Source organism: Camelus dromedarius, chromosome 4 (genome assembly GCF_036321535.1).
Source record: "Camelus dromedarius isolate mCamDro1 chromosome 4, mCamDro1.pat, whole genome shotgun sequence".
Classification (NCBI taxonomy): domain Eukaryota; kingdom Metazoa; phylum Chordata; class Mammalia; order Artiodactyla; family Camelidae; genus Camelus; species Camelus dromedarius.
This window is the reverse complement of record NC_087439.1, coordinates 74,727,723-74,742,233: the sequence shown is the minus strand read 5'-3', so window position 1 is coordinate 74,742,233 and position 14,511 is coordinate 74,727,723. Positions and strand designations below refer to the sequence as shown.

At 37.4% G+C, this 14,511-nt stretch overlaps 1 protein-coding gene across 2 annotated transcripts in view; it reads right to left on the bottom strand.

The window, feature by feature from the left end:
- PGAP1 (post-GPI attachment to proteins inositol deacylase 1) overlaps window positions 1–9,935 on the bottom strand; it is a 70,102-nt gene extending 60,167 nt beyond the window's left edge. Inside the window, exons 1-3 of one of the 2 annotated variants that reach the window (XM_064485128.1) lie at window positions 9,863–9,935; window positions 3,682–3,835; window positions 202–377 (exon numbers count right to left, since the gene is read on the bottom strand). Coding sequence is in view for 1 of the 2 variants with exons in the window: in XM_010979739.3 (XP_010978041.1) it covers window positions 202–377; window positions 3,682–3,835; window positions 9,217–9,363 (477 nt within the window). In the remaining variant the exon portion in view is untranslated. Of the gene's footprint in view, window positions 1–201; window positions 378–3,681; window positions 3,836–9,216; window positions 9,454–9,862 lie in introns of those variants that run through there. The other variant, XM_010979739.3, reaches the window with a different exon arrangement.
- Between the last annotated feature and the right edge of the window lie 4,576 nt (window positions 9,936–14,511).

The following is a 14,511-nucleotide window of genomic DNA, read 5'->3' as shown; positions in this document are numbered from 1 at the left end:
AAGAAAGAATTCTTGTAAATTCAACTTGAACTTCAAAACCTACCAGAGTTCAAAACGGCTCCCAGACACACAAAAACTTTGTGCCATCTTTTTGCTTCATAAATAGACAAATGATTTAAAATAGGCTGAGTCCCTTCAACAATAACAAAAAAAGTGATGCTAACAGGTTGATCACCATTCACCTGCATCATTATCTCATACCTTATAGAGTTTGAGAATTGTTTTAATGCATTCATGTACAAACTTGGTCTGCTTCTGAAGACTTCCACCATACAGTGCCACTAGTTCTTCATTGAAATTCACACTGAAGAAGTCAAAGTGGTACTTGAAGTCAATGTCTTCTGCTTTTCTAAGTGCAATAGAGCCAATAGAACGAACTGCAGAGGAAAAGGGCAAAGTGCACATTAAGCAAAAATTTTTAAACCTTCATCTATTTTTGCACATTCTGAATATATACAGCCTATTTCAGGGTGACATCCTTAATAACATTAATCAGAAGAACCAACTAACTTAGCAGTTGTATGTCTTGTCTTTAAATAAATAAAATTTAATGGTTCATTCAATTTCCAGCTGCTTCCCCTTCAGTAGGGGCAAACAATAGCTAAAAGGGAGGGGAAGGATTCTGAGAAGAAGCTGGAATTTTGTCACACTTCAGGATTTTAAGAATGAGAGAATTCCTACAAGAAATGTCTGCTCATCACAGTGGTTTAGATACTCACGCTTAATTTGTCTCTCTTCCTTACTCATGACATCCAATCATCAGTAAATCCTGTCATGCTCTCCCTTCTAAATATATCCCCAATCAGGGCTTCTCACTATTTCCACCACCACCTTCCTATCCTAAGCACCACCATCTCTCACCTGAACTACTCTCACAATTTCCTAAATGGAATGGTCTCCCTGATTCCACTGTTTTACGTTTTGCTTTGTAAACCCTTTCACAGATTTGTGAATTGATTATATTATCTGGCACTAAAAGTTGCAGTATATGTTTTAGCAAACAAAATGTTTGTCATTCCATTTTTTAACATATGTAATTCGTGTACTATACAATTCATCATATAAAGTGTACAATTCAATGATATTTTGTATAGTCACAGAACTGTACAATCATTTCTGCAATCTAACTTTTGGTATTTTTAATCACCCCATAAAGAAAACCCTGTACTCATTAGCAGTCTCTAATGAGACTCTACATTCCTCTTCTCCTCCTAATCCCTGGAAAGCACTAATATGCTTTTGGTCCCTATGTATTTGCGTATTCTGGACATTTCTATAAATGGGATCAAATAATACATAGTCTTTTATGATTGGCTTCTTTTATTTATAATGTTTTCAAGGTTAGCCACATCATAGCATGCAATTCATGTATCAGTAATTCACTCCTTTGTATTGCTGAATAATATTCCATTACATGGATACATCACATTTTATTCATCTATTCATCAGTTGATGGGCATTTGGGTTGTTGCTGCCTTTTAGCTCCTATGACTATTGTTGATATGAACATTGTATACAAGTTTTTGTATGGATGTACGTTTTCATTTTTCTTGGGTAGATACCTATAGTGGAATTACTGGGTCATATAACTCTGTGTTTAATATTCTGAGGAACAGTCAAACTTTTCCAAAGTGGCAATACCATTTTATATTCCTACCAGCAATGTATGAGAATTTCAATTTCTTCACATTCTCAACAACACTTGTGATTACCTTTTAGATTACAGTTACCCTAATGGGTATGAAACAGTATCTTATTGTGCTTTTGACTTGCATTTCCTTGATGATAAATGATGTTTAGCATCTTTCCAGCTTCTACTCTTGCCCCTTTATAGCATATTTTCTACACAGCAAAGCCAGAATGATCATCTGTCAAAAATAAATCACACTTACCAGACTGGTTAAAATTTTTAAATCTGGCAATTCTAATATTGTCAAGGATATGGAACAAAGGAAAGTTTCCAGGAGCATAAGTTAACATAACCAGTAAAAATAAAAGGATACATATAAACTGTGACATGGATTTGTGCTTCTAATGTATATATCTTGCAGAAACATGGGCTTATGTGCTCCAAGGTAAGAAGAATGTTCATTATAGTAACTGCCAATAAATGTAAACAACACAAACGTCCAAAGATAGAATGTTTAAACTATGGCGTAGTCATACAACAGAATAATACAGAGTCAGGAAAATGAATGAATCACAACTCACAACAACTTGGATGAATTTTAAAAACAATGTTAAGTGGAAAAAGCCAGACACAAAACAATACATTCTAAATGACTGTATTTATATTGCAAAGTTTAAAAATAGCCCCACATAAGTAGACTGACTTGAGATGCAGATTTAGATGCTAGAACTATAAAGAAAGTCAAGAAAATTAGTATCTTAAAGTTATATTGTGGTTCCATCTAGAAAGAAGGGAGAGAATTTTAATCAGGAAGGGGCACAGACGTGGTTTCCAGTGTGCTGATAATCTTCTATTTCTTGATTTGGGTTTTGGGTGTTCACTTTATAGTAATTTTTAACTGAATATGTTTGATGTCTGCACTCCTGTATATGTGTGTTATATTTCAAACGCAACGATTAATAATAAACAAAAAAAAAAATCAGAATATACCATTTCCTACCCAAACCCTGTAACAGTTTCCTATCACACCTAGATCAAAATTCTAAGTCTCTTCCACAGTTTTTGTGATGTAGCCTGTGGCAACTTTGCCATCCTGATCTCTTTCCAATTTCTCTAGTCTCAGTGGCCTTGAATGCCCCAAGCATGTTCACATCTTAGTCCCCGGCTACATTCAAGCCTCTATGCAAATGTCATTTCCTCATACTGGCCTTTCCTGGCCACTTCATCTAAACTAGCCTCCTCTTGATCCCGTTTATCCTTTATCCCTTACGCTGGTTTATTTCTTTCTCTTGACATTACTGGTATACTTATTTGATAGCTGTCTTCCCAACAAGAAAATAAGTTTGATGAAGCGAGGAACTTACCCTGGCTTGGTCTGTTTTGGATCCCTAAGATCTAGAATACTGCCTGACCATGGTAGGTAAATAATATTTGTTAGCTAAATAAACATGTGAGTAATAATACTACATGTTGAAATAATTCTCTTCTCATTATATAAAAGAATATAACATTTAATAACAAAAAAGAGAGACTTATCGGAAATTACTTCCACATTACTTGACTATTTCACCAGAAAATAACTGCTGTATCTCCAAGCCAATATTCAGTCTGGAATCTGTACATCTAACTTCCCTACCTGACCTTTCTGAGTTCCCCTCAGTATTTCTAGATCTAATTTAAGTAGTTCCAAAAGAAAGAAACCAATCTCTTCTCTTGTTCAGCATAACATAAACCACTGATTTACTACTCTAATCAATGCCTTAGGCTCTGTTTTCTGTACCCTCCATTTCTAACATAAAACTCTTTCGTCTGACTCCTGAATCCCTATATCATCCACTTATTCCATCCCACTCCATCTTATTCTTTTTCCCTACTTACTCTTTGCGAGGTGGTCTTCAACTATTCTATGTGTTCTCACAGGCATTTCTCTCAGACAGAACGTCATATTTGTGTCTCTCAGTATGCCCAGTATAGTACTTAACACAGAGTATGTGTCTGATAAATTATTCAATTGAGTTTTACAGCTTTCAAATTTTACTTTTGATACTTACCTTGCTTATAACTTCCAGCATTACCAGGAAGGAAGAGAACAGGAATACCTGTCAAAGGGAGAATTTTGTGCTCTTCAGCATAGGATCCTTCCCCATAAAGATATAATTCATATGCGGGATAGCGTTTTGCCAGTTTCTTTGGAAGTTCTATTTTCTACAGAAAAAAAAAAAAAAGCAATTTCACTTTAGTCAGTTTTATTAATACAACTCAGTCTCACTGTACCCAATTTTAAATCATACAAATTTGAAATAGTGCAATATAAAAATACTAGATGATAAAACTACACGTAATGCACAATTTCTACTTTTAGTTTATATATATGAAGCATTAGTCTTGAATTACGTGAGTTTTGAACCATATAGTCTTCAGAAAAGCCTAAAATGGCACTACCTAAAATTCTAAATAATACAAATTACTCAAAATAGCCACTAACAAGAGAAAAATACTGGTATATGTTAGCAAGTTCCATGTTAACGTAATTGGAAATGCATTTAACTTAGTATCTGTTATCAATTATACTTAGAAATGATAAAAGCTTTCTATTAACAAATCAATTCTTTTTTTGCTATTTTAAACTGTTTTTTAATGTTTCTCCTTTTACTCATGCCGAACTATATATTCCAGATGTTATATCATTCAAAGGAAAGTTAGTTTTTTATAATGCAGCTTTCTTAGTATGCTTTGACCTACAATGTGCTTTAACAAATTAATTTGAACCTTATAGCCATGTCTTGATCAAGAGAAGTACCTTCTTCTCACCAAAAACATTCCAATGAACTAACATCTGTTTCAGTTTTCATGGACCAGGTGCATGGTTTGTCAGTAAGCCTGAAATTACTCTGAAATTCATATTATTGTATACCAAATGAGCCAGTAATTCACATTATATTTTTTTCAGCAAATATGAATTAAGTCTTAATGTCATTCCCAAAAGGTAGGCATCTATAAAAGTGGTAGTAAACTATGAGCTCTTCTTCTGCTCTTTTTTTTTAAGGACAGAAACGATTAAAAATGAAACCAGTTACATTGAACAGATTTTACTTAAGCTGACATTAATAGATTTAATGATCTGTCAGAAATGCACAAAAGCTTGATAAAAATTTTAACTACTGAATGAATTTTGAAAACTGTAAATGGTAATGACTACTGATAAAAATCACTGTTCTAAAAAGTAGAATTATGATCATTCATGCAAATTCCTGAATATTCCTTTGAGGATATTATCATAAACAATCTGTGCCAGTAACACCATGAAAATATCTTGAGACTGAGAGCTTATTGTTTAAGATACTAGAATCTTTATCTCCTCAAGTACTCAAAATACGGATATGCCAACGTCACTATTTACTTTATATGTGTGCATGTATTTCAACTCACATTAGTCCCAATATTAATTACACACAGTATACAATAAAAAATAATGTGGTATTTTGTTTCTCTAGGTACAAATTAAGCAAAGAGAAAAATGTGAGAGAACAAGGAAACAGTTATCTTAACTCCTCTCAATTTAGTATACCACTTGATATAACAGTACAAGCATATTAGATCTTTTTTTTTTTTAGGACAGTAACTAAACAAAGTTCTGAACTAGTTGAAAATTAACTCAGAAGAATAATAATTATCAAACATATCAAAAAAAGAAATAGTTAATTCTTTGGAAACAGAAAAACAAAGGAATATATTTGATGTATTTCATATATACTATTATTAAAATAATTTCATAGTGAGAAAGTATACATTTAAAAAAATGTGAATGCATATAACATGGAGTAGAAAAAAGTATAAAGATGGAAAAAAAGAATAGAACAAAAATAAAAAGTGGGAGTTGTAGTCAATGGCAAAACTTGCATTTCCAACAGAATTCAAGTTGGGAGTGACTGGCCTGAAAAGACAGGAAGAGTATTGGCTAGACTGAGGACAGAAAAGATGGAGGCATATAAAAAGGATGCTGATGAAAAAAAAAAAAAAAAAAAAAAAAGCAGCAGCAGCAGCAGTGAGTCAAGGGATTTAAAAAGAAAGCATTTATAATAATAGACTCCAATATATTTTAAATTGATTATTTTATACTGATTATTTTTAATGAGCACCCTCCCCACGAAAAGACTTCCAACAGCTCACAGTCCACACTGCTATCAAGAAATAATCTTGTTTAAAACGTATACCTTATGTGTTTCCTCACTGCACACACAGATGATAAGAGAGGCCCTTTCAAACCTGGCTGTAACTATTCTCAGCTGCTTCCTTATTATTTATATACGCCATCTTTTTAATTTTGTAATATGTTCCAAAATTTAAGATTCAATAGGGTTTATCTTGAAAAGGTTCTCTCCTACCCTCGGTCTTTTAGCCTTCCAGTTCCCTACCCAGAAGGCAACCAATGTTAGTCTGTGGTTCCAGAAATATTTTACATGTACACAAATACAAGCAAATGTGTTTATAGGTTATTTTCTCCTTTTCTATCTCCATAAATGATAACATACTATACACACTGCTTATGCAATGTGTCCTGGTGCCTTCTCACCTTCTCAAAAGCTATTCTTTATTCCTACAATTTTCTTGTTCCTGCACTTTATGAACTATATACGTATCCTCAACTGCCCAACACATAACCTCTTCTCTGTAGCTTTGACTACCCAAGACGAACATGGCTGCTCTCTTCTGTAAAGAGCCTTGTACACAGTCCTATAGTAAAATTATAACATTTAGCACATTATATTTTAACTATCCATTTCATTACTGTCTCCCCTTTTGTATTCTAAGAACATAAATTTAAAGGCACAAGGTCTGGTTCATCTCTAATTCCCTTTCACCTGTACCAGTATCTAGAATATATATGACAGAGTAGTCATTAAACAAATGATATGCCAAATAAACATCACACTTAATAACACAATACATGATTAAATTTTCCAATATCAATGCTTCCTTTCAGAGCGCAATTGCCAGGTCATATAGCTAAAGAGAGCCGAACAAATTACTGTATGAAAAAATACAACACAGGTGTTTTCTTCTTGCATTCTACAATTTGCCTAAAACTGTTTGCTATCAAATAAAAGCTTTGCCTTGGTATCATAAGGCAACAGCTGTAAAGGATAATGTATATTTTGCCTGGTAGGTTGGTGAGATGTTCAGTTAACTCTGAATAAGTGAACTAGGAAAATCAAAGGTAGACGATTAATAAAGATAATCAAACAATTTTCAATCCAAAACTTAAATTTTACAAAGTTTCAAGTTCCTGTCCCACATTTTGTTTTTGAAATGGAGAATAAAATTAAGCGTGTTTCAACTACCTCTCAATGCCTTTAGAAGTCAGCTAATGACTATGCAAATGAGCACTACGAAAGAAGAAAGGCATCAAGAACAAGAAGAAAGCCCAGCTAGGACATCCCATATGCTGGATATCAACCTGTGAACAATTAGAGCATACTACATACTATAATTAAAAGTAAGCAATATATAAAATGTGTTTAGAACATTTTAAACAAGACTATTGGTTCTTAATAGAATGATCCCGATTGTCCAGAAATTTCACGTATCATATTCAAAATGACTCATCTCCGTGGCCAGGTTTTTACTGTATTTGTAAAATAACATGACCCATTGCGTACAATAAAAGGACTAAGAGTCAAATATAAATACTGCAGTGAATAAACGCTTTTTACACCACAAAAATAAAAGTCTACTAAAATTGTGTATCAAACAGTCCAGCCACTGTAGTTATTACCGCACTAACATATTATTAACAGAAGTGTAAAACCTCAAAAAAAAAAACCAAAATAACTAAATACAGACTATTCAACAACAAAAAAGCAAAATAGCTCTTCTGCATTAGCTACACTAATTTTCTGTGTTTTTCCAGTCAATTTTATGAGGCATGAAATGCATCTGTGTGAGGTCCATATGCTCCGTAATTTCTACGACTGCAAATATTAAAATAGCTTCAATAATAGTGGGCAATCTAAAAATAAATGGGAATTAGTACTGTATTGTTCCAAAATGATTTTATTTTAGCCAAACTTCTCAATGCTGTACAAAACCAAAATGACCTACTTTAATCTGTTGGGAGTTGCCTAATTACTAAGCCATAGAAAAATGAAAGATTATAAAGCTTCTATTTTCAGTTTGAAAAAAATCTAAACTGAAAGACCACAAATTTAACCATATATAGCTTCCGATAAACATAAACCAACATACTCAATTAGATATTAAGAAACAATAGTAACATTAAAATCTGCTTTCAATAGTATTTAATAGCAAATGCTTCCACTTCCTTACAAGCATGAATACAAAACCAAGGTAAGGATCTCAAAACAAATGAAATCTAAATGCGAATTTTGCCCATGGGAAAGGATGCTCTTCAGCAATTTAAATCGTAAATAGTGTTAAGACCTAAATAACTGCATAATCAAATAATAGGCTCCTCCATAAGGACCTGTACACAGGAGCACTCAAGTTCTGCATCTTGCACCTTAAAGACAAAATGTGCTACGGTTTTAAATGCATTTTATCAATATGTATTATAGTACATATACTTTTTACGGTAGGAAGTTACCACTACAATATGTATTCCATAATTAGGAGATGCATTTGGAAAGAAAAGAATCTTTCGGGAGAAATTTCTTCGGAGGGCTGTGTAATTTGTCACCTCCGCCTTACAGCTGGCCATGAATGAAATTCTAGAGTCTACTATGCTTAACTGATAAAGCAATTGTGATTGAAAATAATTCAAAATGGAACGAAGAGGGTGGGCAGAAAGAGGGAGAGAAACAAGGGCCAGGTCTCTCTTAAGTTGCAAACACGGTGAGAAAACAAAAATAACACCATGAAACAGATTTTGTATGCAACTGGTAAGAGGCGACATGCATAAACACAGGCATGCCTGTGCACGCACAGACCCACGAGCTACAAACAGGAGGCTCCGCAAAACCTTCACAGGAGGGAACTGCACTAGTTTCCATTTAATTATTCATCAAGTTAGCCTTTCACACAGGTAAAACCCTTTAATCTCCAAGGCAGCCTTGGGAACTCTCGAGCCAATACACGCTCTGCAGAACCTCGGTTCCCTTCTAGAAAAGCCAGAGCCGATGCGCAAATCACTGGGCGGGAGGGGAAGTATCTCGGCGCGTGGGAAGCAAAGGAGGGCCCGGGGTACCTGTTAGGGCAGGAAGGCGGGGAGGATGGGGTCTGGGTTTCGGGAGAGGGGCTGGGATTGCGTCTCTGCGGATGAGGGACGTTGGGCCCGCCGATTCTCAAAGAGCCAGGGCCACGAAAGGGGCGGAGGGGCAGGGGAGTGACCTCGAGGAGGGAGGGGAGGATGCTCGGGGAACCATCTATCAAACTCCCCACCGTGAAGAGAGGACACAAAGGGCAGGTGAAGGGGGCCGCGGGGGGCTGCGGAGTCTTCCGGGGCGGAGAAAGCAACGAGACGAGGTTAGGAGAAGGCGGCGGGAGAGGCGCAGGGAAAGCCACAGAACAGCCAGGGAGAAAGGGCCCGAGCCTGGGAGCGCCCAGGTGGAGAGAGGGCGGAACCTCACCTGGTACTCCGGGTACTCAAACATGTAGCTCATACTGCACTTGTTCTCCTCGAAACCGAAGAAGACGTCCCACAGCCCCAGGGTGGCCATGAAGACCATGAGGGCATAAAACGCCAGGTTCCAGAGATTGACGGAGTGGAGGAACATGGTGCCGCCGCCGCCGCGGGGTCGCGAGCCCGGACCGAGAGCCGAAGAACGCCCGGCTGCCGGCGCCGGAGCGAAGCCCGAGCAGCGCGCGCCTGCGTGGACGCCCCCCCTTGTCCGCGCGCCCGCCGCTCAGTGCGCCTGCGCGCAGCTTGTCCGCTCGCCTCCCGCGCAGCGTCTAGCTGGGAAAGCGGAGGCGGCGTCTGCGGCGAGAGCGCGAATCCGAGGGCTGGGAGGGAAGAAAGCGGAGTGGGGTGGGCTGGAGGGTGCGGGGAGAGAGGGGAGGCCGCGAGGAAAAGGAAAGGGAGGGAAAGGGAGGGAAGGGCAATGAGAGGCAGGCTGGGAAAGAAGAGGTGGGCGACTGGGGGTGGGGGGGGGCGGAGCGCGGGGCTCGTGGAGGCGAGGGCTGGCGGTGGGTGTCGGGTGGGCTAACCTGTGGAGGGAAGCGATTAATGATGGTGAGCGGACCGGGCGGCGGCGGGGGGCGGGGGGAGACACACACCAGAGCCCGGAGACCAGCGGCTGTCACGTCGCAAACACCTTTCCTTGCGCAGTTTACAAACCCTAGCGATTCAATTTCGAAACGCCTCCGGCCTCCTCAATTTCGGTTCTCCCAGCAGTGGTAGAGCACATTCACAGTTCTCTGGACCAGTTAGCTTGAGGAGGGAACAAATGGCTTTTTCTCCCCTCCTTGACCGCCGACGTCGGCCCAGTAGGAAACATCGCTTAAAAGCACCGGCTCATGAAAAGCAACCAGCAGGTCGACAAGATTCTGGTCTTGGTATAACATTAAAGCCCGAATCACAGAAAGCATCGTTAGTCTTTAAATAATGTTACCAAATTTTTCCGTTGACGCTGACGCCCCCAGTAGGTATCTTCGTGATCAGTTTGTCGCTGACTTGCCTTGTTCCCCTAGAACCTCCACGTCTTAGGAAATTGGTTCCGCACTAACATTAACGTGTGAAGGCAAATTCTCTCAAGCTTCCACTCAGACTCTCAAGTGACTTAATTCATTTGGAAGAATTTCGGTTTGGTTTTGCACGGGGAGGGGAGGGTGGTGAAAAGCAGCTGAAAAACCATTCATATCACGTATTCCAAATACTGGAATGTTAGGAGTTACAAAGGCACGGTAGGCACCCTTTAGAGCTGACCCAGCAGTGGATGGGTGTGTGTGTGTGTGTGTGTGTGTGTGTGTGTGTGTGTGTGTGTGTGTGTGTGTGTGTGTGTGTGTGTGTGTGTGTGTGTGTGTGTGTGTGTGTGTGTGTGTGTGTGTGTGTGTGTGTGTGTCTTAATGCAAAATGACTGAATTTCATTTCACTTGGGCTGAGTGTTTGGTTTTCGTTTTTGTTTTTGTTTTTACTGTGCAGAGGAAGCTGGGCTATGACATATAAAATCAAATAATTTTAAAACTAACAGGAAGCTTATGATTTATCGTATACAACACCCTTACATTCAGATAGGAGAGCACCTGGGGTATGGAGTGGAATTAGGGAGGAGTTAGTTTGGAAGATGGCAAATCATTTGGGAAAGGATTTAAATTATACATAAAAAGGGGGCATACCTTGAATCTGGGAGCTGGAGAACATCACAGGCAAGATATCTGCTCCTTGTTTCTCCTAGCGTATCATGACCAGCACAAATAAACCGAAGGTGAATCTACATTCTCTCATCTGTTTATCCCAGTGCTTCTTACATTCAGGGCACATACAAGTTACTTGGAGATTCTACTTAAAAAAAAAAAGGCAGATTCTGATTCAGTACTTCTGGAGTGGAACCCAAGATTCTGCCTTTCTAATAAGTTCTGGGATGATGCCAGTGATGCTGGTCAGTGGACTGCAAATTCAGTTGGGAAGATCCATCCTTCCCGAGGACTCTGCTACGTGGAGAAAAACCTGAACCTGAAGATGACAGTGTTTACTCTTCTGATGGCTTTCATGAGCTGCGGCAACCTGCTGCCTTGATTGTCCACTCAGGAGTGGAAGAGAGAGTAATGGATTCTATGTCTGTAATCGTTCTATTCCTTTTCACTTCCTTGTTTCCTATCTACCATTATCCCTCTCCTGGCTTTACTTTATTTTATGTCTAACCCAACCCTACTGAGCATCACTTAACCACCCTCTGCCAGTGCTGTCAACTTCCTGAACTCTTGTCTTTCAATCCCACTCTGCTTATAAACTTCCAACTTTGGGATGATAATAGCCTGGCTCTGAGCTCCGACACCAGTGTATCTGAGCACTACTGGAGAAAACGACACAATCATTTGAATTACTTTTCGGAAATACCTTTATACGTTTCTAGTCAACTTCCTCTCCTGTCTTCAAACCATCTCTTTTTAGGCTGTCTACACTAGCTTGTCTTTCTCTTTTAGCAGATTATCAGTACATAATTTTATCTTCATATTCATATTCACAGAGATAATTTTGATTTTTAGGTGCACATTCTTTCAACTCTTCATTCCCAAGTTCATCATCTCTATCTGGTCCTAATTCAGTTATTACATCTGAAGTGCTTGGAACAATGCCTGGCATGTAGAAAGCATTATTATTGTTATTACGATGTCATTAGAGGACATCAAAAGCAAATCCCTCTAGTTATGTTTTAGTTCCCATTCCCTCTTTTCTCTTCAGGAAATTAGTTCTATCAAAATAAAATCTCTGTCAGTCTCTCAGATTCTGTTCTCTCTCCCCTGAAACATATAAATATGCTTAGGTCTTTTTAGTTTTATTTTTTCTTCCAATTTTATTGAGATATGTTTAATGCAGCAATTTTAAGTTTAAGGTGTACAGCATAATTATTTAACTTAGATATATCATGAAATGATATCTACAGTAAGTTTAGTGACCATCCATCACCTCATATAGATACAAAATTAAAGAAATAGAAAAAAAAATTTCCCTGTAGTGAGAACTCTTAGGATTTACTCTCTTAACAACTTTCATATATTAACATACAGCAGTGTTAATTATATTTGTCAGGTGTACATCACATCCCTAGTACCTTATTTATAATGGGAAGTTTGTACCTTTTGACTACCTTTGTCCAATTCTCCCTCCCCCAACCTCTGCCTCTGATAACCATAAATCTAGTCTCTTTGTCTATGGGTTGGTTGGTTGGTTTGTTTTTGAAGTACAATTGACCAACACTATGTTAGTCCCAAGTGTACAATATAGTGATTCAGTATTTCTATACATTTCAAAATGATCACCATCTGTCACCAAAGACATTACATTATTATTGACTATATTCTCCACACTGTACATTTCATACCTGTGACATTTATTTTATAACTGGGAGTTTGTACCTCTTAATTTCTTCTATTTCTCTCATCTCCCCATTTCCCTCCCTCTGACAACCACCTGTTTGTTCTCTGTATCAATGACTCTATGCTTTGTTATGTTTGTTCATTATTTTAGATTCTGCATGTAAGTGAAATCATACAGTCTTTGTCTTTGTCTGTCTTATTTCACTTAGCATAATACCCTCCAGGTCCACCCATGTTGTTGCAAATGGCAAGATTTCATTCTTTTTTTATGGCTGAGCAATATTCCTGTGTGTGTGTGTGTGTGTGTATCACAACTTCTTTATCAAATCATCTATCGATGAGAACTTAGGTTGCTTCCATATCTTGACTATTGTAAATAATGCTGCAATGAACATAGGGGTGCATATATATTTTTTGAATTAGTATTTTTGTTTTCTTTGGATAAATACCCAGGAATGGAATTGCTGGATCATAGAGTAGTTCTCTTTTTAGTTTTTTGAGGAACTGTTTCCCATAGTGGTTGCACCAATTTACATTCCTACCAGCAATACATGAGGGTTCCCTTTTCTCCACATCCTCACCAACACTTGTTAGTTGTCTTTTTGGTAATAGCCATTCTGATAGATGTGAGGTGATATCTCATTGTGGTTTTGATTTGCCTTAGATCTTATTAGAATAAAAAGAAAAATATTTCCTGCAACTATCACCTGTAGCTCTTGGCCTCCCATCTCACTCAGGGTTCTTAAAGGTTTGGCTTTTTAAACTTAAAGTAATGCAAACTTTTATTAAGGACAAGACCATATTATAATCATTTGACAATCACCCTTAACTGAAATATTTCGTATCAGTATTTTAGAAAACCTTTTAGATTTGCTTAAGCTCCCCTTAGTTTTTGTCTGTTTTATTTACTGGAGGCAAAAACTGTCCTCTCAACACATAGTAACCATTCGCATATTACCTCATTTTGAATACAGGAAGAAAGAATCATGCTGTTTGGTGTGGGAATTGATTTGTTTTCTAAAATTAATTTCAATAAATTATACTGGTCTCAATGTACTACCCTCACACTACTGGTTTTAAAATAAACTTTATTTCCTCTTTTTCTTAAAAAAATCTATATAATTGGCTCTTAGAAACTAAAATTTATTCCATTCACTTGGTTTAAAGCTTTTTCTCAAACTTGTTAGTTTTACCTCCTAGTACTTTATATGTAATAGGCATTCAATAAATATTTGTTTTTATTTACTTGAAAATAAGTCAGATTTTAAAGATTACAGTCATAAAACCTCACCTTTTCTTTGATGCTTCAAAGCTTAGAAAGAAAACATAATGCCAGCAACTCTGTGGCTGCCAGCTGTGTTTCCAAGGAAACAGAGAATAGATCATCAAAAACAAAATAAGGATTTTCAACCTGATTACCCTTTTTTCATCAGTTCAGTCTCCATTGCTGCAAAATGAAAGGCAATATAACCTCAGCTTTACAATCCAGATTTTTAATTCTGTTAGTGCTGTCTCTCACTTTTAAAACCAGGCAAAAAATTTAATCTCTGGGTTGTATGTTGGTTTTCTCATAGAGAGTTAAACTCGTTCACAAGGCTGAAGAATGCCTTTTGACTATAAAGCACTATGTACATTTGCTGAATAACGTAATATGTTTTAACCTCAAAGCTCTGAAATGTTTAAATTATTGAATCTCAGATTTAACATCTCTTGGGAATAATATAAGTAAGTAATGAGAATTTATAAGAAAAGGATAAAGACTTCTAGAATGAAATGTTTTATTTAAAGAAATAAGAGAGAAAGGACAGAATGAAAAAATGATAGGAGACAAGGGAAAATAATTGGATTTCTGTTCAATAGAGCAAAATACCACTATAACATTGTTCTTT